The sequence below is a fragment of the Ursus americanus genome, chromosome 11 (genome assembly GCF_024610735.1).
Source record: "Ursus americanus isolate L20-20 chromosome 11, mUrsAme1.1.p, whole genome shotgun sequence".
In the NCBI taxonomy this organism is placed as follows: Eukaryota; Metazoa; Chordata; class Mammalia; order Carnivora; family Ursidae; genus Ursus; species Ursus americanus.
This window is the reverse complement of record NC_142137.1, coordinates 62357167-62384323: the sequence shown is the minus strand read 5'-3', so window position 1 is coordinate 62384323 and position 27157 is coordinate 62357167. Positions and strand designations below refer to the sequence as shown.

General features: G+C 37.7%; 1 protein-coding gene across 12 annotated transcripts in view; it reads left to right on the top strand.

The window, feature by feature from the left end:
• Positions 1-27157, top strand: part of SYNE1 (spectrin repeat containing nuclear envelope protein 1) — a 443290-nt gene that overhangs the window by 88741 nt on the left and 327392 nt on the right. For all 12 annotated transcript variants that reach the window (XM_045805371.2, XM_045805374.2, XM_045805377.2 and 9 more), the window contains exons 4-5: positions 18868-18963; positions 22601-22684. In XM_045805371.2, coding sequence (XP_045661327.2) covers positions 18868-18963; positions 22601-22684 — 180 coding nt within the window. The remainder of the gene's footprint in view (positions 1-18867; positions 18964-22600; positions 22685-27157) is intronic.

Genomic DNA, 27157 nt, shown 5'->3' with positions numbered 1-27157 from the left:
TTCTTATGCTACATATTGTGCCAAGTTATTTTATCTCTAAGAGCAAAAAAGGAGAAAAGTGCTAAGTTGGCAAGAAAAAAAAATAAGAGTTTCAACTTTTTTCTAGAATGTAAGTTGTAAATATTTGGCAGAATCTCAGTTGTCTGAGAGCTTTTGCAGAGTAGTCATGGGAATGTTTATGGATTTAAACTGGAATGGTAAACCATTTCATCCTACGTGTCATGATAATATCTTGCTACTACAATGCCTTCTTTAAAATTTTTAAGAAAATTAAAAGAATAAAGCTTTTATTTTAAAGGATAACTTAAAAGACTCGTTATTTGGAAAGAAAATTTATATCTATTTTCTCAAAATTTTCTTTGGAAATTCAGTATTTCTAGAAATAGCTTTAATGCTAGGTTGTGTCAGGTTTTAAGAGCTGGAATGTTGAATTAAGAAGTAGAAAAATTGATTGTTCTCTCCTAAGATCATTCAGTCTTGCGTGCATTGGGAGATGTTCAAAAGATTTTTCATGGAGATGAATTTGGGGAGATTTCTTAATGGGAAAATTTTAATTTTGTTCTTGGCTGCTTTGCTCAGTTGCAAATTAACAAACTATTTACTTCTAATTAAATAAAATAATATGCTCTTTTACTGATGGCATTCCATTCTATTGTAACAAGTCTTTATAAATATTATGACAGCCGTGTGAAGAGATAGGGTGCAAATAAGAGAGCAATCTGTTTAAAAAAAATACTTTTCTTAAAACAAAAATGTTACTGAAGCAGGGAAAAAAACCGAGAATCTTCTGTGTATATGTGTTTTATGCCACTTTGAGTACACAGATGTAGATTTTCCGAACTTGTGGATATAATTAGCAGTTCTTCTTCTTTTTTTTTTTTTATGTTTGCTTTGTTTTCAAATTGAAGTCTTTATCCTTCTGCAATTATGTAAAACATTACAGATCACAAATTGTCAATATAATGTGATGTAACTTTAACAAAAATTAGTGGGTTACATTTATTTTATACACCTGATAATTCCTTTCAGGAATGGGGTTTCATCAAACATGGACTCTATCATATTCTTTTCAGGAAGATACCTGAATCTTTCTTTTCTGTTTGCCCTATTAATGCAAGAAGGTATTTGTTTTTTAATTAGCCCAATATTGGTTTCAAGTAATGTTTTTTCAAAGTTAGGTCCTGATTCAAATTGTTCTAGCTTCTCATTACTCATTGCTAAACATATTTTTAAATTACACTTATTGAACTTTTACCATGTGCCAGCTACTCTGCCTTAGCAACTTTGTCTTTTAGTTTATTTAATCTTCACTACAAGAATCAAATATAAGTATTATTTTCACCATTTCACAGATTATGATCCTGAAGCTTAGAGTTAATAAATTCACGGTCACATAACAAGTAGATGAAAAACCAGATTTCAATCCCAGGCCTCTTAAGTTTGGGCATTAACCATTGTGTTATACACTCTCATGCTCCATTTGTTTCTTCAGCTATTTATGCAGCAAATACTTTTTAAGGACCTATTATGTGCTAGGGGTTGTGGACACAGTGGTGAATAGACCCATTGCCCATGTCATCCTGGAACTGATAGTCTCACAGAAGAAACAAACAATTATAGCAAGGTGTGTGTGGTAGATGCCATGAGAGGGGAAGTGCAGGGTGTCAGGGAGCACATGGCAAGCACAACAAACCACAGGGGGGATCTGAAGGAAGGCTTCAGAATAGGCTTTCAGAGAAAGAAACATTTAAGCTAGGGCCTGAGCAATGCCTATGGGATTTGGTACATGAAGGAACCAATGGTTTTAAAAGTTGAGAGATGAGAAAAAACACGGTACGTTAAAGGAAATGGACGAAGTTCAGAATACCTGAAAATATGGTTCTAGGAGTGGGTTGGCAACATTGATCAAAGGCCAGTCATTAAGAGGACTTGGACTGTGTTATGGGCAGTGGGAGACATTAAAGAATCTTAGGCAAGAGAATTAAATGACCACCCTGACCCTAAACATCTCAGTCTCTCTCTGTATCTCTCTGTCATAAATTAGAACAGGAGCAAGTAACCCTAGAGGTGGAGTAGGAGAAAAGTAGACACATTGAAAGATACTAGGAGTAGACTCAGTAATTAATCAGAATCTTGGAGAAGAAGGAGTCAAGAATGACTTCTAGAATTCTGACATGAGCAAATGATTGAGATCATTCACAAACATAGAGAATACAATAGGCTTGGGGGGAAGCTGGTAGTCCAGTTTTAGACTGAGAAATTACTCAGAGATAAACCCATTTGATTTGGCAGTTAGGAAATCATTGGCCACCATAGGAAGTAGCCACATTATAACAGAAACCACGCTAGCAAACTGATGAGTAAATGAGAGGTAAGAATGTAAGGACACTGAACGTACATTACATGTTCATGAGATAGAGTATTAGCTAAAACAGAACATAAGATCTGGTAAGAGCTATTTTAATAAAGGGTAATTTTAAGTGTGTATCTATTGAAAGGAATGATCAAGAACCAGTAGAGGGGAAGAGACTGCAAAAGAAGGGAAAGAGAGTTGTTTCATAGACACAGGCTCTCAAGGAGGCAGTGTGGGAGAGAAAATCAAGAGCACAGGTGGAACATGTAGGTTTGTACCAAAGGAGAGACACCTCCCCTTCTCTGAGACCAGAGGAAATAGGAAACGTGAGTGTGGATGTGCCTAAATTTGGAATGAAGGGAGAGAGGAAGGCAGAGATGAGGTGGACTTGAATTTGAGGGAATTCCTACCTAATGGCTGTTATTTTTTAGATCTAACAGAATAGTCTTCATTTTTTAGTAAAGAATTTATGTTGGGATAAATATTTTAAAAGTTGACAGTTATAAAGATATTAGTTTTTTCACATTTTAAAATTTATTTATCTTAGCAACGTCCTGAACTTCATGCAAGATCCATAGGCTATGGTAATTGTATAGTGCCACCGTGGCCCCCAAAGGGAACAACTTAAAGATGTGTTTTTCAAAAAACATTCACAAGAAGTTGATTTTTTTAAAGATTTTATTTATTTATTTGAGAGAGAGAGCGCGCGTGCATGCGTGCACGTGAGCACACAAGTGAGGGGAGGGGCAGAGGGAAAAGCAGACTCACCACAGGGCAGGGAGCCTGATATGGGACTCAATCCCAGGACCCTGGGATCATGGTCTGAGCCGAAGGCATCTGCTTAACTGACTGAGCCACCCAGGTGCCCCAGAAGTTAGATTTTTAATTAGAAAAGGATAGTGTAAGTATGGACATGACCATTGGTTTCAAAATTTTGTAATTTCACATTTTCTCTCATTTCATCAAATGGAATAGAGTGTTATATTTGTATTTAAATCCCCTTGATTCAATCTTTATGGTATTTGCTGTGAAATAAATATATGATTTGACACTAAGTCCTCAAGGAGAAACAAATAGGTCTCAAATAGTCATTGTTTAGTGTTCCTATAAATGGAACTGCTCTTCCAATATGCAAAACAGTGGTCCTTTCTCCATCTGCCAGACTTAGATCTATGGGACTATTAAGGATAGGCACACATTTTAAATACTGTCCTTTGGATGACCTCAGGCATGCTATGAGCATCTCCTCACTTTTTAGAAGAATTTTTGAAAGGCAGTATAAAACATTATTTAAATTCTGCACTCATTTGCCAAAGCTCCCATAACAAAGTACTACATACTGGGCAGCTTAAGATGGGAAATTTATTATCTCAATGTTCTCAAGGCTAGACAGCTATGCTCCCTCTGACACCCTGGGTAGAATCCATCCTTGCCTCTTCCTAGCTTCTCATGGTGGTCTGAAGTACCTGACAGTCCTTGGGTTGCAGATGTATTAGTGCATATCCTGCCTCTATGTCTCTCTGTGTCTATGTCCAAATTTCCCCTTTGTATAAAGATACCAGTCATAGTAGATAAAGACCCACCCTGATGACTTTATCTTAACTTGATTACCTCTCCAAAGATCCTGTTTCCAAATAAGATCCCATTCTGAAGTACAGGGGTTTAAAATTTCCACATATATTGGGGGAGAAGGGGCACAATTCAACCCATTAAACATTTTGTTTTAATACCACGTTAGATTCATACACTCCTTTGACAGGGACACTTTGGATTTTCCATGTTTTCTTTTAATAATCTATGCTAATGATGGCTCTGACTTCTTCAGAGTTATATAGTGTCTCTTTTGTGGCCGCTTACTTCTTCAGTTGTCTTTCCATCAACAATGCTAAAAAGTTAATACAGAAGCACTTTCGTGATTGCATTTTACTCCCATCCGTTTCCTTGTACACACTTTAGTGGGACCATTAATGAACTAAGATGAGGACAAAAAGAAGCAAAGAGGAAAATGAAAATGTAATAATTCACCCCCAAATCATTCTTCAGTTATTTTCTAAAACCACTTTAGTTTGATAATATTGATAAATATTGATAAATTCATTATTTCCAAATATGTAGCTAAAAGAGTACAAAAGAAAATTATCATTTCAAAAAGAATAGCCTTTATTAATTTATTAGTAGAATTATTGCTTCATTGATAACGTAGATGTAGATCTAGCAAAGTTTATTCAGGTTAATAAACATTTTGATAGTATTTGTCAAAGTTCCTTTTAGAAATATACTTTATTTATTCATACATTTACTCATTAAATATTTTTCTCACTTTTAAAAAATATTTTTATTTATTTATTTTTAATTTATTTTTAAAGATTTTATTTATTCACTTGAGAGAGCAAGAGTGAGAGCGTAGAGGGAGAGGGAGAAGAAGACTCCCCACTGAGCAGGAAGGCCAACGAGGGGCTCGATCCCAAGACCCTAAGATTATGACCTGAGCCGAAGGCAGACACTTTAACCAACTGAGCCACCCAGGCACCCCAATATTTATTTATTTTAGAGAGAGAGAGTGTGTGTGTGCAGGGGGAGGAACAGAGGGAGAGGGAGAGGGACAAGCAGTCTTAACACTGAGCACAGAGTCTGATGTGGGGCTTGATTCCAGAACCTAAGATGAAGCCAAGAGTTGGACAGATGCTGAACTGGCTGAGCCACCCAGTTGCCCCTGATTAAATATTTTAACATGCTGTATATCTACTTGGCAGTGTTCTAGGTACTGAGAATGTAGCACTGAACAAAACAGAAGAAACGATCCCTGCATTATGGAGTTTATGTCCTAATGAGGGAGATGGACAGAAAAGAAGGCAAATAAGTTGTTTCGTTGAGAACAGACTGAAGAGGGGCAAGGACACAAGGAGGGATTTAAGTTAGGAGGCTGTTGAAGTCATCCAGACAAGAGACCGATGGCTTATACCAAGGGAGGAAGCAGCAGAGGTGGTAAAAATGGTTGGATTCTGGATGAGTTTTGAAGGTAAAGCCACCAAGATTTGTTGATGGAGCAGATATGGTGTACGAGCAAAGGAGAAGAGAGACAGATAACCCCAACTTTGTGCTGAATGAAACAAATAACTTGGGGAGAGTGATTCTTTTATGCTGTGTACTGAAAATAATTTTATTGCATGTGAAGATTGTTAAGAGCAGTTTTCCAAGCAGATTTAAAGTTGGACTGAAACAGTAGTCATTGCCTTTGGGATATGTATTTGGAATTAAACTAAGTAATTAAGGAAGTGGAAATGATTATGCTGTCATAGGAAATAAAAAAGAATGGGAACTGTCTTCTCACCTTTGACAAGTAGAGGTGGAAAATAATCACAATAGTGTTTTTATGAAGGCAATGATTACACGTAAAATTGTAATGACTTCCCCTTGTTTCTGGAGATATTGGGAACATCTAATTAGATGTTCTGAATAATATGGCAAGACTCTTTTGGATATTGAATTAATTTTATGTGACTACCACTAGTGGTTATAATCATGATTTTACTGCTCGGGTTCAAGGGCACTCTGGCATTTTTAGACAGTTTAGTGTGGTGGGCTCTGAGCCAATCTTCAGGGAGGTAACTCACTCCACATCTGCTGGTCAACCCCTCTTCCCTTCCCACTTTACTCTCTGTTCCTGTTGTTCAGCTTGCTGCTCCCACCCATCAGATAACCATCAGAGAATGTGAACACTATAGACTAGTCCTGGGATGGGATTTTTCCCCTGTCCTTCAGCCTGTGAAATAGTTCCTACCTGAAACTTATAGAAACCAGAGGTAGTGGTTTGTCTGGCCCTAGAAGTGATGGGTCATTCTGTATACAGATGTTTCAGGGGTGTACAGATTACACCTTGAAAACCTGCCATTGCCTTGGGACCCCTCTACATCCTGTGCAGAAGGCCATTTTGAGAATATTTTATGCCATGATTATGTGTAATTTTCTGCAAGCCTGACTGCTCAGCAGTGCGTGTGTGTCTCAATTGGAGTAAATAGTAATCTATGCCACTTGCTTTTACTTAGGCCTTTTCTTGCTCAGTTTTATTGTTATCAGTGGGTATCCAGCAATCACAAATTTTAAACCCTAGGATATGTATTTAGCATTTTAAAGTAAAATGTTATAGCTTTTTTGTGTGTCATAAAATATTTTGAGAGCTCTTTCCGCAAGCTAGAAAGTGTCCAGTAAAAGACTGTCCAACTGTTCTGAGATTAAAAGTCATGATAATAAATGAAAACCTGGGTTGGTCCTGGCATGAAACAGGAGATTTTTCACTTTTATTTGCTCAAGACTAAATCCTTCATGTTGTAAATCTCCTTGATAGTTGTGTAATACTTGAGGCTAACGGACTCTAAGATTCTAGCAGATGTCTAGATACAACTGTTGATGAAGTAGTAATATGCTAGTAATGTTTTGAGGTAGATTTGTACCCTTCTACATATCTGAATGCAGTCTAATACCCAATGCTTCTTTTACCTTAATCTATGTGCATAGGATTGTCCTCTTAATGCAAAGTTAAAAATTGTAAAAATATTTTTAGTCTATTGCCATTTTTGTTATTTTTGGATATAGGCATACAGTGGTCTTGTGAAATAGCTCTATTTATGCATGTGTGTGTGTATATATGTATATATTTATGTATGTTTGTTTATCAACAACATTCAGCTGTGTCTACCTTCATCATTTACCAGTATCGATTGGTAAAAAGGTTATAAAACATCCTTTCACATCAAATACAATTAAGTACCCCTGAAAATGCACACTCTCATCAATAAAGCATAAATTTTTTTTTGGTAACTTATGTGGATCTCATCATGGAGTAGGGAGTGGAAGGGCACTGAACTGTAAATTATTATTATTATTTTTAAAGATTTTATTTATTTATTCGACAGAGATAGAGACAGCCAGTGAGAGAGGGAACACAAGCAGGGGGAATGGGAAAGGAAGAAGCAGGCTCATAGTGGAGGAGCCCGATGTGGGGCTCGATCCCATAATGCCGGGATCACGCCCTGAGCCGAAGGCAGACGCTTAACCGCTGTGCCACCCAGGCGCCCCCTGAACTGTAAATTATTAAACTCAGACAGTGTTTATAAAGTAATAACAAAATAGACCCACATGTCACTTGTGGTTTATTTTGTTGCAAGTAAATGAAATGATCTTAAATTATTTAACTAAGTGAAATTTACTGAAAAGATACGTTTTGACTGAGCAAGAAAAGGTTAGCTCAGCAGGCTTGGGTTGCTCAAACTCTGTACATTGCAAATAAAGACCTGTCTTCAGGAATGGTCGTTAACTGGCTCCTGGGAGATAACCTCTGAGCACTTGGAATATTCTGCCTGACGGGAGTGTTTTGTATGCCTAGACCTTGGGTCATGCTGTACTACTTTGATGAGATCAGTTTAACCATGTGTTTCAAGGTGAACAGCTACCTGTTTCTTCTGGGGGAGTTGGGGCAGGGGAAGAGCTAGAGTCCGAGTAGCTGAGGTCAGTTATGTAAGCACTGTATGCCTAAGTGACAGAGTCCAAATAAAAACCCAGGTACTGGGGCTGGAGCATGCTTTTCTGGTTGGCAACATTTCACACATATCATCGCACACCATTCTGGGAAAAATTAGGCATGTCCCTATGTACATCTACTGGAAGGTCATTCATCCCTGGAAACTCATACATGGTTTCTCCCGGGCCCTGCTTTATGAGCTTTGTCCCTTTGCTGATATTAATTTGTCCGTTCACTGTAATTAATTATAATCATGAGTATAATAGCTCTTCTGTGTCCTGTGGGCCCTTCTAATATGTCATAGAGGTCAGTATGGTCTAGGAGCCTTGACGTACTGACTGACCCAATCTTGAGAAAGACTAAGGCAAGTGATTCTTGGGGCCTTAATAGTAGGACCTGGTGACAATTGTATTCAGCCAACTTCTGGATCCAAGCAGAGAATGTGATGGGTGCAGCTCAGGTCACGAATGTAACAAAAGATAGGGCTTTAGCACAAACATGACCATTAGGGGACATGGTGTGAATTAGGCCAAGTATTGTCTATGCCAATGTGTATTTATATACACAATACTTCCATTATACTATTTAGTCTTTTTTTATATCCATTCACATTTAAAAGTGGCTTTTTGTTAACAATTTTTTTGTTTCTAGTAGAATGGCAGGCACTTCAGCTGATTAGTTAATACTTTTCATATTGATATTAGACAAAAATCACATTTATAGGTTTATGTATTATTCAGAAAACATTTATGTTAATACCTGTATTTTTGACTAAGCTTCCTATCTAACAGGTGGCTCAAAGTATAATGAAATTGAGGGGCGCCTGGGTAGCGCAGTCGTTAAGCGTCTGCCTTTGGCTCAGGGCGTGATCCCGGCGTTCCGGGATCGAGTCCCACATCGGGCTCCTCCGCTGGGAGCCTGCTTCTTCCTCTCCCACTCCCCCTGCTTGTGTTCCATCTCTCACTGGCTGTCTCTCTGTCACATAAATAAATAAAATCTTTAAAAAAAAAGTATAATGAACTTGGGCTCAAATCTAATCACTTACTAGGGGTGTGATCTAGGCCAATGGTTTAACCTCTCTGAGATTCAGATTTCTTGCTTTGAAATAGGAAGTGATGCTCCCATAGGTGGTGGTTATGAATATTACATGAGATAACATGTACAAGCCCTCAGCATAGTGCTTGACACATTGAGATGTTTAACAATATATTATTCATTCCTTCCTACCTTGTTCTTTTTTTCCTCCTTTCATTCCTATTAAAACACCTACTAAATTAGAATGTGTAAATATCTAAGCCATGGAATCATCTAGTAAATATTAGAATATATATATATATATATATATATATATATATATTCTATAATGTGACTGTTTTGTCACATTTACTTTATGCATCAACATTTTTCATTTCATATGCAATGTTTAAATGTGAGAATTTCTTTTTTTTTAAAGATATAATTGGCTTTATTAAATAATTCACAAATCAGGCAGCATCCCATCTAGCAAACAGAAGAATGCTATGAGGAATTATACAAAACGGAAGGTTTTTATAGAAGGAAGGTGGGGCAAGAAAGCTATTAACAAAAGAAAAAGATTATTCTGGGAAAGACTTCTTTCCCTGTGGGGAAAGGCAAGAAGTCTTATCTGCAGTTGATCTCATCTGCTTTTGGAGGATGGAGAGGGTCCATGGGGAAGACTGGCACTGATCAAAAAAAATTCCTAACCAACTGGTAAAGACTACATTTCTGGGGAGGTTGAAACTGCAATTTTTCTTATATATTTTTTGTTTACAATTTCTTTTTTTTTCTTTTTTTAAAAGATTTTATTTATTTTTTATAATTATTTTTTATTATGTTATGTTAGTCACCATACAGTACATCCTTAGTTTTTGATGTAATGTTCCATGATTCATTATTTGCGTATAACACCCAGTGCACCATGCAATATGTGCCCTCCTTAATACCCATCACCAGCCTATCCCAATCCCCCGCCCCCCTCCCCTCTGAAGCCCTCAGTTTGTTTCCCAGAGTCCATAGTCTCTCATGGTTCATTCCCCCTTCTGTTTACCCCCCCTTCATTCTTCCCCTCCTTCTCCTACTGATCTTCCTATTTCTTATGTTCCATAAATGAATGAAACCATATGATAATTGTCTTTCTCTGTTTAATTTATTTCACTTAGCATAATCTCCTCCAGTCCCATCCATGTTGCTGCAAATATTGTGTAATCATTCTTTCTGATGGCTGAGTAATATTCCATTGTATATATGGACCAAATCTTCTTAATCCAGTCATCTGTTGTAGGGCATCTCGGCTCCTTCCACAATTTAGCTATTGTGGACAATGCTGTTATGAACATTGGGGTGCATATGGCCCTTCTCTTCACTACATCTGTATCTTTGGGGTAAATACCCACTAGTCAATGGCTGGATCATAGGGTAGCTCAATTTTTAACTTTTTAAGGGACCTCCACACTGTTTTCCAGAGTGGCTGTACCAACTTGCATTCCCACCAACAGTGTAAGAGGGATCCCCTTTCTCCACATCCTCTCCAACATTTGTTGTTTCTTGCCTTGTCAATTTTTGCCATTCTAACTGGTGTACGGTGGTATCTCAATGTGGTTTTGATTTGAATTTCCCTGATGGCTAATGATTTTGAACATTTTTTCATGTGTCTGTTAGCCATTTGTATGTCTTTATTGGAAAAGTGTCTGTTCATATTTTCTGCCCATTTTTTTTTGATTATTTGTTTCTCATGTATTGAGTTTGAGAAGTTCCTTGTAGATATTGGATACCAGTCTTTTATCTGTAGTGTCATTTGCAAATATCTTCTCCCATTCCATGGGCTGCCTCTTAGGTTTTTTTTTGACTGGCTCCATTGGAGGGTGGGATGGTAGGAGAGAAAGTTAAAACAGAAACTTAGCTCAAAAAAATCCAATCTCAAGAATGTAGATTACAGGAGATTACTGACTCAATGAAATGTTCCAATGTCAGACTCATCGGCATCCCCAAGGGGGTGGAGAAAGAGAGAGGTCTCAAAGAGACATTTGAACAAATTGTAGCTGAGAACTTCCCTAATCTGGCAAAGGAAACAAGCATTCGTGTCCAAGAGGCAGAGAGGACTCCTCCCAAAGTCAATGAAAACAGACCTACACCACATCACGTCATAGTGCAATTCGCAAATATTAGGCCCAAGGATACAGTATTGAGAGCGGCCAGGGGAAGAAAATCCTTACGTACAAAGGGAAAAATAACAGAATTACGTCAGACCTGTCTACAGAGACATGGCAGGCCAGGAAGGGTTGGCAGGGTATTTTCAAAGCTCTATCTGAGAAGAACATGCAGCCAAGGATCCTTTATCTAGCAAGGCTATCATTCAGAATTGATGGAGAGATAAGGACCTTCCAAGATCAGCAGAAACTGAAGGAATTCGTGACCACCAAACCAGCCCTACGTGAGATATTAAGCAGGAGTTCTATAAAAGTAAAAAGGTCCCAAGAGAGATACAGAACAGAAATTTACAATCTATAGAAACAAAGACTTCACAGGCAACATGACATCATTAAAATCATATCTCTCAAAAATCACTCTCAATGTGAATGGCCTAAATGCTCCCGTAAATGCCACAGGGTTGCAGATTGGATAAAAAGACATGACCCATCCATTTGCTGTCTACAAGGGACTCGTTTTGAATGTAAAGATACATCCAGACTGAAAGTGAAGGGATGGAAAACCATTTTTCATGCCAATGGACCTCAAAAGAAAGCTGGGGTAGCAATTCTCATATCAGACAGATTAGATTATAAACTAAAGACTGTAGTTAGAGATACAGAAGGACACTATATTATTCTTAAAGGATGCATCCAACAAGTGGATATGACAATTATAAATATCTATGCCCCCAACAGGGGAGCAGCTAGATACACAAGCCAACTCTAAACCAGAATAAAGAGACATATAGATAATAATACATTAATAGTAGGGGACCTCAACACTCCGCTCTCAGCAATAGACAGATCACCTAAGAGAAAATCAACAAAGAAACAAGAGCTTTGAATGACATACTGGACCAGATGGACCTCATAGATATATACAGAACACTACACCCCAGAACAACAGAATACTCCTTCTTTTTGAATGCACATGGAACTTTCTCCAGTATAGATCATATACTGGGTCACAAAACAGGTCTCAACTGATACCAAAAGAGTGAGATTATTCCCTGCATATTCTCAGACCACAATGCTTTGAAACTGGAACTCAATCACAAAGAAAAGCTTGGAAGAAACTCAAACACTTGGAAACTAAGAACCATCCTGCTCAAGAATGATTGGGTAAACCAGGAAGTTAAAAATCAGATTAAGCAATTTTCAGAGACCAATGAGAATGAAAACACATTGATGCAAAACCTATGGGACACTGCAAAGGCAGTCCTAAGGGGAAAATACATAGCCATCTAAACCTCACTCAAAAGAATAGAAAAATCTAAAATGCAGTTTTTATATTCACACCTCAAGAAGCTGGAGCTGGAACAGAACAGGCCTAACCCAAGCACGGGAAGGCAGTTGATCAAGATTAGAGCAGAGATCAATGAATTAGAAACCAGGAGCACAGTAGGGCACTTCAACAGAACTAGAAACTGGTTCTTTGAAAGAATAAATAAGATCGATAAGCCACTGGCCAGACTTACTCAATAGAATAGAGAAAGGACCCAAAACTAATAAAATTATGAATGAAAGGGAAGAGATCACAACCAACACCAATGAAATAGGAAGGATCATTAGAAACTTTTATCAACAGCTTTATGCCAATAAATTAAATAACCTGGAAGAAATGGATGCCTTCCTGGAAACCTATAAACTACCAAGACTGAAACAGGAAGAAATTGATTATTTAAACAGACCGATTAGTTATGATAAGATTGAAGCAGTGTTCAAGGGGCGCCTGGGTGGCACAGCGGTTAAGTGTCTGCCTTCGGCTCAGGGCGCGATCCCAGTGTTATGGGATCGAGCCCCACATCAGGCTCCTCCGCTATGAGCCTGCTTCTTCTTCTCCCACTCCCCCTGCTTGTGTTCCATCTCTCGCTTGCTGTCTCTATCTCTGTCGAATAAATAAATAAAATCTTTAAAAAAAAAAAAAAGATTGAAGCAGTGATCAAAAACCTCCCCAAAAACAACAGTCCAGGGCCTGGGGGATTCCCTGGGGAATTCTACCAAACTTTCAAAGAAGAAATAGTACCTATTCTCCTGAAGCTGTTTCAAAAAATAGAAACAGAAGGAAAACTACCAAGCTCATTCATTGAGGCCAGTATTACCTTGATCCCCAAACCAGGCAAAGACCCCATCAAAAAGGAGAATTACAGACCGATATCCCTGATGAATATGGACGCCAAAATTCTCAACAAGATCCTAGCTAGTAGGATCCAATAGTACATTAATAGGATTATCCATCAAGACCAAGTGGGATTCATCCCTGGGATGCAGGGTAGTTCAACATTCGCAAATCGGTCAGTGTGATAGATCATATCAACAAGAAAAGAGTCAAGAACCATATGATCCTCTCAATTGGTGCAGAAAAAGCATTTGACAAAATACAGTATCCTTTCCTGATTAAAACCCTTCAGGGGCGCCTGGGTGGCACAGCAGTTAAGTGTCTGCCTTCGGCTCAGGGCGTGATTGGGACCGAGCCCCACATCAGGCTCTGCCACTATGAGCCTGCTTCTTCCTCTCCCACTCCCCCTGCTTGTGTTCCCTCTCTCGCTGGCTGTCTCTATCTCTGTCCAATAAATAAATAAAATCTTAAAAAAAAAAACCCTTCAGAGTGTAGGGATAGAGGGTACATTCCTCAATTTCATAAAAACCATCTATGAAAAGCCTACAACGAATATCATTCTCAATGGGGAAAAACTGAAAGCCTTTTCCTTAAGATCAGGAACACGACAAGGATGCCCACTCCAGCCATTATTATTCAACATAGTACTAGAAGTCCTTGCAACAGCAATCAGACAACAAAAAGGGATAAAATGTATCCAAATCTGCAAAGAAGAAGTCAAACTGTCTCTCTTCGCAGATGGCATGATACTCTATATGGAAAACCCAAAAGACTCCACCCCCAAATTACTAAATGTGAGAATTTCTTAAACTTTTATTTTATGCCAGATAGTTACGTCTGGTATCTTTTTTCATCAAAATTATTCTCTCATTCTTTTTCCTCTAAGCAGCATAATTGTTTCTAAGGGCATAAAATCAACATGTGGCAGAGCAAACATGGCCATCCTTTCATGAATAAAAATATGAAAATAGATGGTAGATAAGGCTTAAATATGTCCTGATGCTTATAGACTAAGTGGCACAAGATATTCCCCCACACACACACACACAGACACAATGTTAGAGAATAGGTTATTTTCCCCAAATAGAGGAAATGGTCAGGAAAAATTATGTCAAAGATACCTGTACTTTTACATTCCATAAAGATCAAGGATGAACTTTGAATCTCATTATGTGTCATTAAAGGAGTACTGATTAGCAAAAATAAAGGAGGAGGAGAAGAAAGAGAGAAAAAAGCTCTATGAAGTCTGTTTCAACCATGAGTTAACTCCCAAGGGGATAGCGAGCACAGAAGCGTGTGCAACGTCCCTGCATTTCCAGGGACTTTTAGACCCAGGCAGTCCTCTTAGAGCCAGAATTTAAGATTTAGACCTAGTTTGAGGAGAGTTGAGAGAAGGGAGTAGCCACAGAAGTGAAGTACCTCTTTCTCTGTTCTCTCTCCCATCTCTATCTCCATCTCCCCCGAGCCAATTGGGAAGTTCTGTTCTTTGTACAACCTCAGATTCAGCATGATTATATTTTGGTTCCACTATAGAATATCTAAATGTGACTGTCGAGGCTAAGGAGAATATAATTTTTTAAAATACTGCACCAAAAAAAAAGAGCTTATCACAATTTTACCTCAATAATATTAAAAAATGATAATCGTGGTTTTGAAAAGTGCCTGATAGACTTCGGCCTGGTGCTTAAAATTGAAAATTGGTAGGCAATAGGAACAAAACCACATTATCTTTGTTTTTCCATTAAGTCAGGCTCCAATTAGTTACTTTCATTCCTAACTCTTTCTTTTGGCGGCCAGTACCATGACCTGAATCCTGCCAGAGTAATCAGATTGGTGCTGTAAGTATTTATATATGTGACAGGAAAGACGTTTTACCTGAAAGGTTTTTTATTAAAACGTTGTTCCAAAAAATAACTGTGATATAGTCACAATAGTTAAGGTCTCCTCCAGTTGATCATTTGCTATATGTAAACAATTCTTTATGCAAAATAGAAGAGCAAAACTTGCCCAATATTTACTAGAATGTTTTTATTCTGATGTAATTTTTGATAAGTGTTTTGTTGATTTTGCACAATATTTACATTATATGCAATTGGATAGAGCTAATAGAAATATGAAGATCATTCTCTAGTATTCATTTTTGCCAGCTCTCTGCAGTAATGCTGGCCAGAAGTTTATTTCCCCCCTCTTTTCCTAGTTGAGTTATTAAGTAGAATTGGTTACATAATGCTTGGTCCTATAATTAAGTGTGTTGAAAACTCATGCATTACAAATTAAATTGATGTGAACATTTTTTAAACATTTTTATTTTAAGGAGAAATGTTTTCTCCCAATTTCTATTTGGACTGGTAATAACCACGAGTCTACATCTCTTTACTTTGTGCAGGAAGACACTAGTGGAAAAATTTTCAGAAGCAACTCATATTTCCTATAAAAAGAGAAATTCTGCATCATGATCTTATTTGTGTGTATCTCTAAGCTTCCCAAAGATATTTGCAAATAAGCATCACATATCTCTGTTGAGTGTGACTCACTCACCATTTATATGTTTACTGCCAACTTGTGTTACGCATGGTGCCTGGCATTAGGTATATAACGATACATCCAACTTCTTTATCTTCAAGAAGCCCCCTGTTCTGAATTCCTGGGGACACAGATTTGTAAATAACTAAGTGTAATGCAACATGATCATTCTAATCTGAACAAGTATTTAGGGCAAAAGAAGTGATTTAATTCTAGTTGGAAAACTGAAAAGGATTAAGTATGAGCTGAGTCATGAAAATTGAGCAGGAATTTACTAAGTGGAGAAAGAAGAAGTTAGGGTATTCTAGGTATCTGTTCTTGAAATAAAAACCATCTACCCTTCTTTATCATGCAGACTGGAAACTTCAGTCATTCCTTCAACAAATACTTAATGAGTTCTTACTGTGAATAAGACATTCAAAAACAAGATATTTTGTGTTGTGTTACAGTCTGATTGCCTGGATGCTGGAGAACATTTTTCTTTACCCATTATAGATGTACCACATTTTAAGAGCCATTAATATGGGCATGGGGCTACAAATATATATATACAAATACACACACACACACACACACACACATACATTTTTTTTTCTTAGAAAACTGCATTTATTCATTCATTCAGCCAACAATATATATTGAGTGCCTGTCATGGGCTCAACAATATTTAGAAGAGAACATTTACCTGGACGGAAGGATTCAAGAGTCATGTCTATTCAAACAAAATTCTGTGAGGAACAGAGGGGTCAGGATCGATCTTGGTGATGGCCATAGTCAAAAAGAAAGTAGAGAGAGAAGGAAAACAAGCTTGTGAACCAAGCAGGCTGATCAAAGAGGTTTGGGGAGGCACAGATCAAGGAGAGGTTGGTACCAGCAGTCAACACAGAGAGGCTGAAGAGCTGAGTTGCTCAGTGGTCACTGCTGACCTGATGACTGCGTCCATAAGCATGTGCAGAAGCAGCTGGAGGGGAAGGAAGACTCTGGGGCTCCAGCAGATTTGACAGGAGAAACATGAGAGGCAGAAGTGGAGTCACAGAAAATGGTCTTCAAAGTGGTGGAGATGAGTTTGTGCTTAAAGGCAGAATGGGGGAGCCCGGGTGGCTCAGTCAGTTGAGCGTCCAGCTCTTGGTTTTGGCTCAGGTCGTGATCTCAGGGTCATGTGATGGAGCCCCGGGCTCAGTGTGGACTCAGCTTGAGACTCTCCCTGTCCCTCTGCCCCTCCCTCATCCCTACTCTCTCTCTTTCTCTGGCATGCATGATATTTCTCAAATAAATTAATGAATCTAAAAAAACCCCCAAAAAACAAAGGCAGAATGGATGAATGGATGTGACTTGGTTTTTTGTGTCAAATTTCTTGGAATTTTTATCATTTCAAGAAAATTCCCTCCTTCCTTTCATTTTCTTTATATATTTTCAGGTTAACACAGTATAAGAAAAACTTCATTTGCATTTGTTCACTGAATATATCACATATTTATTAACTTTTTACTCATTGTTAAACTGCATTTATATTATTAGAATACAAATGGACATTTTGAATGATAAACAGGCCACCTTTTTAATGATTACATATAACTAATACAATAATCTTGATTCTGACCACACTGAATAGTTTTCATTGTAGCTCATTAATAATTTTATTTATATGCTTAGAATATGAAGTCATTATTACATTTTTATATTAATTATAAGCAGTGTGAATAGTGGAATATAAAAGAGAATGCCTGAAAATGAAAACTCTGTTATTTTTGAACATGTATTTCACAGTATGAGAACAAAATGTATTCAGCTGTTCATTTTATAAAGAGAGAAAATGCATTTAAAATTAGAATTGTGCCATTCAGAGACCGTAATTCATATAGTCATAAGAGAAATATAAATGCTCCCTATCAGTGGGTAGAGAAAAAAAGTCTCATTTCAATAAAACATTTGGTGATTAAATATCTCTACATGGAACTTTTCCTTTCTTTTTCTTTTTTAGAAAGAAAGACAATTGGATATAGTCAGAAATATAGCATTAGGCTTTTTTTTTTTTTTAAAGATTTTATTTATTTGACAGAGATAGAGACAGCCAGCAAGAGAGGGAACACAAGCAGGGGGAGTGGGAGAGGAAGAAGCAGGCTCATAGTGGAGGAGCCTGATGTGGGGCTCGATCCCACAACGCCAGGATCACGCCCTGAGCTGAAGGCAGACGCTTAACCGCTGTGCCACCCAGGCGCCCCGAAATATAGCATTAGGCTTTTAACATGAGTCAGTGAGAACCAGAAAACTGTAGAGTTTGAACCCAGGTAATAAATGGAAAACTCATTCTGCGAGAAATCCGAGGACACCAGTCCTCCCCTGACCATGAACGTTAGCATCATTCACTTCTTTCCTTTCTTCTGAGCCAGGAGAAACCTTAATTCAAGGTTTGACAAAGCCCAGTATATTAGGCATTTTAGTGATCTTTATAAAAAAATAAAAAAAGAGACCCTCCATGAATTGAAAATGGGCTTTGACTTATTTTTCCAGTAGTGGTGATGGATTTGCACTGATCCATCTGTAATCTTGCACTTATGATCCTCTGGGGTCAATGACACATTTTGGGAGAAGCTGAGCTAGATTTGTCAGGCTGTGAAACAGAACAGGGCCAGCTGACCCATAGGAGATTCATCTGTGACCTTGGCTATGCTACAATGCTCCCACAGCTGGCCCCTGAGCTAAGGAAATTACTGTGGCAAGAATGGGCTTGGGTAAGCCATGGTAATGTGCTTGCCCACAGCGAAGTTGGGAGGTTGGTTCAGTTTTTTTAGGGGCACCTCCTCTTCCCTGTTTAGGCCCTGCATCAGTGTCTCTATCTTTTACACTGATAGTGATCTCTTTCTCTTCTCTTACGCTGTACCGTCTCTTTGACCCTTGACAAAAATTCCTTTCTAGAAAGAAGCTGGTATGTATACAAAAGTCCAAGCATTAAGTCTCCTGAGGTTTCTCTCCAAAGGGTTATTTTTCTTCAATAATTGGTAATTGCCAATCATAGTAAAATAAAGAATTTAGGTATTTAGAAATCGTTCCTACAGATTTCACTACAATGAGTAACAAAGGTATGACAGAGAGAGAGAGAAGCATTTTTTGCATTTACTCTTTTTTTTTTTTTTAAATCTTACAGCGGAAACCCCCACTGGTGGTAGATGATCTTTTTGAAGACATGAAAGATGGTGTTAAGCTGCTTGCTCTTCTGGAGGTCCTGTCTGGGCAGAAACTGGTAACGACTTTTCCTGTGACCAGACTTGTCAAATTGCTCCCCTTTGGAATTTGGGGGTGTGGAGTTGGGAGTGTAAAGGGTACTGTCCCTGTAAGACAAAGTTCTCTTTTTGTAGTTGGTAATACACTGGAAACACTAGCCTATCAGTCACTTGTGGGAGCAGAGAATCCATTCCCTTTCTGGTTCCTATACATGTTTAGTGGCTCTGAGACGTGATGTATAGTGGTAGCCATCTTGGAAGGCAGAGTAAAAAATCTCCATCAGTAGTTGTCATGTGTAACTACTGCCTCGGTGAGTATCCAGGAAGCTTACTTGCAGATTAACACTACCTCACTTTATAGTGTTTGCTCTCCATTTGGAAAGGATTGTTGGTCCATAACTGCGCTTTATTTATGTAGTTGTTTGTTGAAAATGAAGTTGGGAATCAGCGTGGCCTTCTTCATACACTTGTGGACGTCCTCCATCTTCAGTCATTGGTCACAGGAACAGCGGGCTTTTAGGTGCAGCAGAACCAAAGCAGAGTGAAAAAAACACATGGAGAGTGAACTACAGAATATATTTTTCTACATTACTTAATAATAAAGTATAGACAGCCTCCAATTTACAATGGTTCAACTTCATGACTTTTTGACTTCACGGTGGTGTGAAAGCAATACACATTCAGTAAAAACCATAGTTGGAATTTTGAATTTGGATCTTTTCCTGGGCTAACGACACACGGGATGATCCTCTCTTGTGATGCTGGGCAGTCGCAGGGAGCCACAGCTCCCAGTGACCCACGTGACCACGAGGGTAAAGAACCGGTATACTTACAACCATTCTGTAGCCACACAGAGACTCCATTTTACACTTTCAGTACGGTAGTGAATAAATTACATGAAAGATTAAATACTCCATTGTAAGATAGGCTTTATATGAGATGATTTTGCCCAACTGTAGGCTAACGTCAGTGGTCTGAGCACATTTAAGGCGAGCTAGGCAAAGCTGTGATGTTCGGTAGGTTAGGTGTATTAAATGCGTCTTTGATTTGCTGTATTTTCAACTTAATTTGAGTTTATCAGGATATAACCCCAATGTAAGTTGAGGAAGATCTGCATTTTGTTTCTCTGGCTTATGTTTTGTTATTTCAGAGTAGTAAAGAGGTAAGTAGTTTGCAAAGATAAACTACTTATAAATGCTGTTTTCCGTAATTACAAAAAGGTACTCAGGAAATAATCTTCAAATGTTGTATAACGTTAGACACAGAGTCCAAAATTGGGAGTACCCATTTTTTCTCTATCTACCGCTTCTTGACAACAGCTACACAATCATTGTTACTTGGATAATTGAGTTTTTTAAAAGTGTTTTTACCTAAACATAAATTTCCAGTTAATTTTGTGCAGAGTCCTTAAAATAGCTTTTGTGAAAGAGTTTGTTTGTTGGAAAATTACAAACTGATAATAATTTTGTGTAAATCATTTATCTAATAGGATTCATATTGCAGTGGATGTTTTCAGCGCCCCTTGTGCCATCTCAGCTCACCTCCCTCTTCAGTGAGTGAGATTTCAGACAGTGGGGGACATTGCCGTAGACTGTAGCAGCATCTAGGTTCGAATCCTGTTAATATGTCCCCAGGATTCTATCCTCATGGCTTTTATCAAAGGCACAAGTTGCTCAAGGCAGCCCTGAAGTGTAGGAAGGGTTAGTAGTCCCTAAGGACCCTCAACCAGTGGAGATGGAGTCCATGAATAAATGCTCCAGCCTGACATTTGTAGGAGGGACAATTCTGTGACATATTTTACACCTATCTCGTAGAGTACTTGGGTCCCCAGCAGGACTGAGGCCCAGTTGCTCACGGTGGACACCCTCAGTAGCACTTTTCCTTCTTCCTTGTCTCACTCTCCATGCGTCTCCTCACTCTTACTACCTGGAGTCACCTCCTCTGTAAACTACATGCCCCCAAGTCCTTGTCTCAGGTTCTGCTTTGGGGGAGATCAAAACACATATGAAAAGTTAATTTGGAATATACACGTATATGCATGAGCTAAATAAACTGGATTAGCATTCCGATGTGGGAGTCATTGACTTGAGATATATACAGCCTTGGTTTCCAGATATTATTGGCTATCCTTATATAACCTCCTGAATTAAGCTATTTACTAGAAGGTTAAAGGAACCTTTGTTATAATTCATTTGTGTATTAGAGAGGTATATCATTCTGTATCAACATAATTTTGCTAGTGTACTTGACCAACAGAGGAAAGAAATCTTGATGGGCATTTAATTGCCAAATGAGATGATTCTAGAAAAAGTAAATATTTTGACATAACAGTCGTACGTCTGTTTAAGTGCCCTACTCATTCAGACAGAATTATAAGACCTTGAGGCTAGAAGAAATTTTGAAAAGAATCTCAGCATTCTTACTTAGTGGGTAAGAAAACTGAGACACACAAGGACAATTTCCAATTTAACCTTTATTATTTATTTATATTGAGCGCTTCAAGATTCTGAATTACATAAAATGAAATTGCTCTGAAATTATAAATAAATCTTGGAAGTGGTTATTTAAATTTTGTACATGTCATTACGGTCCAGGACCACATTAACATGAAAAGCATCATTTGAAGGAATGAGTATCCCAGGCATTTTTTTAGAGCTTTCAAAGGGAGAATGTGAGTAAGAGCATTTCCCTCAGGAGTGGTAACACTATTCAGGAATTCTATAATATCTCATAGGTAGAACTCTGTTAAGAACACTATGCTTAACATCAGGGTTCACAGAGCCTGAGACTCTGACTCTGACCGTGATTGTCTGAGAAATGTGGCCAAATGGCTTAGTGTCCTTGCACTGCCAGCATCTCTTGAGAAATCTCTATGATTTTATTGAAAGACTTAGGGTATTTTTAATTTTTAAATTACAATTCTTAGATTTCTCTACAGTCTTTAACTATTATTTGTGGAACATGTACTCTTTTTTTTAATGGATCAGGGATTCTATATCTTTAATTGCACTTAAAACATAGGAACACTAAATTTAATTTGGACTTAGGATTTTTTTAAAGAATATGATGAATTGCCATTGAAAAATTAGAAATAAGAGAAGCAATATGAATAGAGTTTAAGAACTTCAGAGGAACTTACTTCTTATACATTTTGTTAACCTTCTCCTTATAAAACTCCTTAACACTTTGCATTCAGGAGAGCCCTAACAGTCCACTTAAAAGTGCACAATAAAAGAAAGCAAAACACGAATTCAAAAAGATATATGCAACCCCATGCTCATTGCAGCTTGATTTACAATAGCCACATGCATACATGCACCATATAGCGCTTTTCATATAAATGTTTCCTCACATATAGGAGGGACAGTCTCAATAGGCAGCGTGGGAATTTTGCAAATTTCTGCTCTTGGCGTACAGAAACCTGACAGGCAAATGTGTCAACAGATAAGCTGGGAATGAGTCTTTGTTGAGTAAATTAGTACACCTTCCAAGTGCTTTGGGGATAATGCTCCTTTGTGTATCTACTAAACTTTTAGAAATTGAGTGATGTTGTTCTTGAATATTCTTTAAGTCTATTTTTAATCCATTTAAATTCATTTTATAATTATCATTTTAATGTGTGCATTTTTGTTTATTCCTATTCCTTCCTGTTTATAGCCATGTGAACAAGGACGCCGTATGAAGCGAATCCATGCTGTGGCTAATATTGGCACGGCACTCAAGTTCCTTGAAGGAAGGAAGGTAAGAGAGAGACAAAACAAAACACCTTTTTAAACAAGAAGGTGTGGGCATACTGATGTTTTCCAGTGTTGGCTGTGCAGTAAAAGCACTGCATGTAAATTATACAGCGAGAGATTCAGTATTATTGTAAAATAATTCTATATTTACAGAAAAGTGGCAAAAAATGGCAGAAAGATTTCCTGCTTATACTTTGGGCAGCTTCCTCTAATATGAAGGACTTACATACATAGTATATGTGTGTGTGTGTGTGTGTGTGTGTGTGTATCTCACAATTATTAAAGAAGGAATTTAAAATTGGTGTGATACCATTCATTAAAGCATAGATGTCAGTCTAATTTCATCCATTTTTCCACTAATGTCTTACTTCTATCCAGGATCCCGTCCAGTAACACACCTTGTGTTGTGTTGTGGCTCCTTGGTCTCTTCCACGCTATGACCTTGTCTTTCTTTGTCCTTCATGACCTTGATAATAGTTGCTGGTCAGTTATTTTTGCAGAATATCACTCAATATGGGTTTGTTTCTTCTTTCCTCAAGATTAGATTGAGGTTATACATTTGTGGCAAGAATCCCAAGGAATGATGTTGTATTCTTCTCAGGGTATCATGTTAGTGGATATAGGATTAATAAGTCTTATTGCTGGCAACGTTAACTTCAATCACTTGGCAAGGCTTTCTGCTGTGTTTTTTCTTATGATACAGTTACTGTTTTTTCCTTTATAACTGAGAAATAACCTAGGGGAAATAACTGAGATTATGCTAATATTCTGCTTCTCCACAAACTTTGGTTACTGATTTTAGCATTGATCGCCTTCAGTAATTATTTCTGTGATGTTTGCCTAGTGGTGATTTTTGTGTTTCCCTCAGTCCTTTCACATGTATTAATTGAAATTGTTCTGTAAGTAAAGGCTGTCCTTTCCCCCCACCCACCATTTATTTATTTATTCAATTATTTATTTTGGCATGAACTTATTCTATAATTATAATATAATAATAATGGTAATAATACTCAAATTGTTCCAGCTTTGGCCATTGAGAATTCCTTCAGGCTGGCTCCTGTACTCTCTTAATAGGGCCCCATCTTTTTTCAGGCATTTCCTCATTTTCTGGAACAACAGATTTTCCATGTTTATCTTATGCTTTCCCTGCCCCAGTTCTGGAATCAACCATTTCCCTAAGCAGGCTTTGTTCTTTTTATTAGTGAGTGACGTTTGGGTGCTGGGTGTACTCATTGCTACTGAAATGTCATTGCCCCTAGGCCCTCTTAACAGACAGATCTAGAAAACATGAATGTTTACTAACCCAGGAATATTCATACATGTTTTCTCTCTCTTCCCCTGCCTCCTTTCTCTCTCTCTCTGTGTGTGTGTGTGTGTGTACCATCAGTTTAAACTGATACTTCTGATTCCAGTCCAATACCACAAGGTTCATTAATAGTCTTCCATGCTTATTTGTTTCTGTTTTCTGTGACAATGAGAAAACTGGCTCTCATCTATAATGTATTCACCAATTTTTTAATCCTAGTACAGACATAAAATTGTTTAAGAATTTCTGACCACAACCCTGTGAGAAACAGATTTACTCACTAGAGAACAGTGTATGCATAGGTCTTTTGGTCTTTAGTATTACAGCAGTCAGTCAAAAGACTATTTTCCAAATTTACTTAGGTAACTTTTGTTCTTTTTCACTCCCTTCAGTGTGATTATGTTAGTCTTTTGTAATAGAGTTAGATAACCAAGGTATATTCAGTTTTGAGTAATACCCCCTCACACACACATACATCCTAGTTGACTTTGATTATTATTCTTATTCTTATTTTGGGTAATGAGACATTATTATGATTCTAGAGTAAAGGTTACACTTAGAGAAGGCACTCCCTCATGATCCTCACTATTCCATTCTCATCTTTCTTCTTTCCATTCCCTATCTCATCTTAGGGAACCAGTCTCTAGCTTCTAATTTATTCTTCCAGTATCTCTTTTCTTTTCTTTTCTTTTCTTTTCTTTTCTTTTCTTTTCTTTTCTTTTTTTTTTAAAGATTTTATTTATTTATTTGACAGAGAGAGAGACAGCCAGTGAGAGAGGGAACACAAGCAGGGGGAGTGGGAGAGGAAGAAGCAGGCTCATAGCGGAGGAGCCTGATGCGGGGCCCAATCCCATAACGCTGGGATCATGCCCTGAGCCGAAGGCAGACGCTCAACCGCTGTGCCACCCAGGCGCCCCTCTTCCAGTATTTCTTTTGCATAAATGAGCAGATGTATTATCATACACCCTCTTTTTTTTTTTTTTTGGAAGGGTAACATCCTATAATACATTCCTGCACTTTGCTTTTCTCATTTAACAGTATATGCTGGAAATCTTTCAAATCAGTTCATGGAGATCTTCCTAATTCATTTTCACAACTGCTTTCGTTATCTGGATATGCCAGAGTTTATTCAACCACTGTCTTATGAATGGGCATCTAGGTTGTTTCTAGTATTTTTCAAACACAATGATGCAATTAATGGCTGTCCACCATACTTTCACACTATGAGAAGGGCATTTTCTGGGTAAATTCCTAAAAGTGTGATTGCAGGGTCAAAAAGTAAGTGTATATGTGTTTTGGTTTTTCTTTTTTGAGGTATTGCCATGCTTCCTTTCAAACCAGTAGCACCAACTGGTTTAGATTTAGTCTTTTCCCAACTTGTGGGAATTCAACTTGTGTTTGGCAGAACCAAAACCAGCTTTATAAATGGATATCCAGATACTCCTGGAAAATAGAATGATTCAACTCTTTCCTTCAAAATCTATATAGACTAAACTCATTTATTTACTACCCTAATGCATATGTGAATACTTTCCATATGACAGGAACTCTAGAAAATACAAAGAATACTTGATTCTGTTCATTGAATAATTTATATTTTGATCAGTTGGTACTATGATGAAACAATATAAAGTCCAGTCAGTTGTGCAGACTCCATGCCAAAGAGAGATTCTGGATATTAAGATGGAGTAGAAAAACAATATTAGCTTCTTATAGAATATTGGACATTGTTTCCAGATCACCTAATATCATTGTTAATGGAGTGTTTCTCTTCTTTCAGCTTCCTCCATGGATTTTTCATTGAAAGCTGAAAAAGCCATGTTGAACAAGATATTTATAGCTTTCCAAGTCATTGGGTCTCTCATTTTACCTATATAACAATTGGGCCCTACTTTGTTCTGAGCTATCCTTCGTTGGCTAGAATATAAAAACAAAATTCCTCTTGTTAATGTCTTGGAGAAAATTTAAGGACTTAACCTATAAAGGCATTGTTTGCAAAGAGGACCAAAGAGTCTTCTTTTCCCAGAAGAATTGTTTTACACTAGATCATTTTCGCAGAACAACCCTAAGTAATAAAATTTGAGTGCGAGGAGGGATGAGTTTTTTAAGGCTCTTTGGTGCCCACCTTACTATTTATTTTATTTTATTTTTATAATTTAAGAACTTATGTCTCAAACGTATTTTCAGGAATTTGTTTTTGACCTTTGGACTTACTTTGCCCTCCATTTAGATTTTTTTCTTTAGATAATAGAAAATCAGTTTAGTCCTTGGATTCTAGCTTGATTTAAGGAATAATGAGGGCGTCCCTCAAATTTTACTGGATAAAACCCTACCATTGTGTTTGTTTTCCACTTGTTTACAGGACAGTTGGGAAAAGCATACATTAGTACCTGATGGGAACCATGTAAATGTGACTCTCATGAGTAGATCCAGTACCATTTCCACCAGTTTCTTTCTCCAATGAGGTATCAGGTGGGTCACTCTAAACAGTAACAGGAGCCAATCACTGACCACCTTTCCTAAAATTTCCCATAGTGCAGACAAGGGACATAAATTTAGATTCCTATGAAGTCAGATAAGTGACCTTAACGATGAATTGAGTTAGAGGCTGACTATGGAAACAGGAGAACCGAGCAAGTCCTGCGCCCCGTCTGGAAGACAGAAGTGAACATTCAGTTCCAGCTATAGTTCCGTCAGTGAAATGCAAGCACAGGGATCCCAGATTTGCCAATTAAACAAGAGAAGTCAGCAATCTGGATTTTTATTAAAATCTAATTATTTATTTAAGTTATTTATTAAATAATACAGGTAGTTGGCTTCCTGTATCACTGGTTAGAATGACTCACTCAACACCTCATTGTAAAAAGCAACTAACATAAAGTGGCAATGCATCCACTCGTTAGGTTTTCCAATTTATCAAGAAAAGCTAGTAATCTGGAGTTTTAATCAAATTTTTTTTTGGAATTTATTCCCAATCATTGGAATATTTTTTGGAAATATCTATGGGCCTTGTATTAGTCTGCTATGGCTACCACAGCACTACCACAGACTGGATGGCTTCAATAACAGAAATTTGTTTTTTCACAGTTCTGGAGGCTGGAGGTTTAAGATCAAGATACCAGCAGAGTTGGTTTCTTCATCTCTTCCTGCTTGCAGACAGACACTTACTGA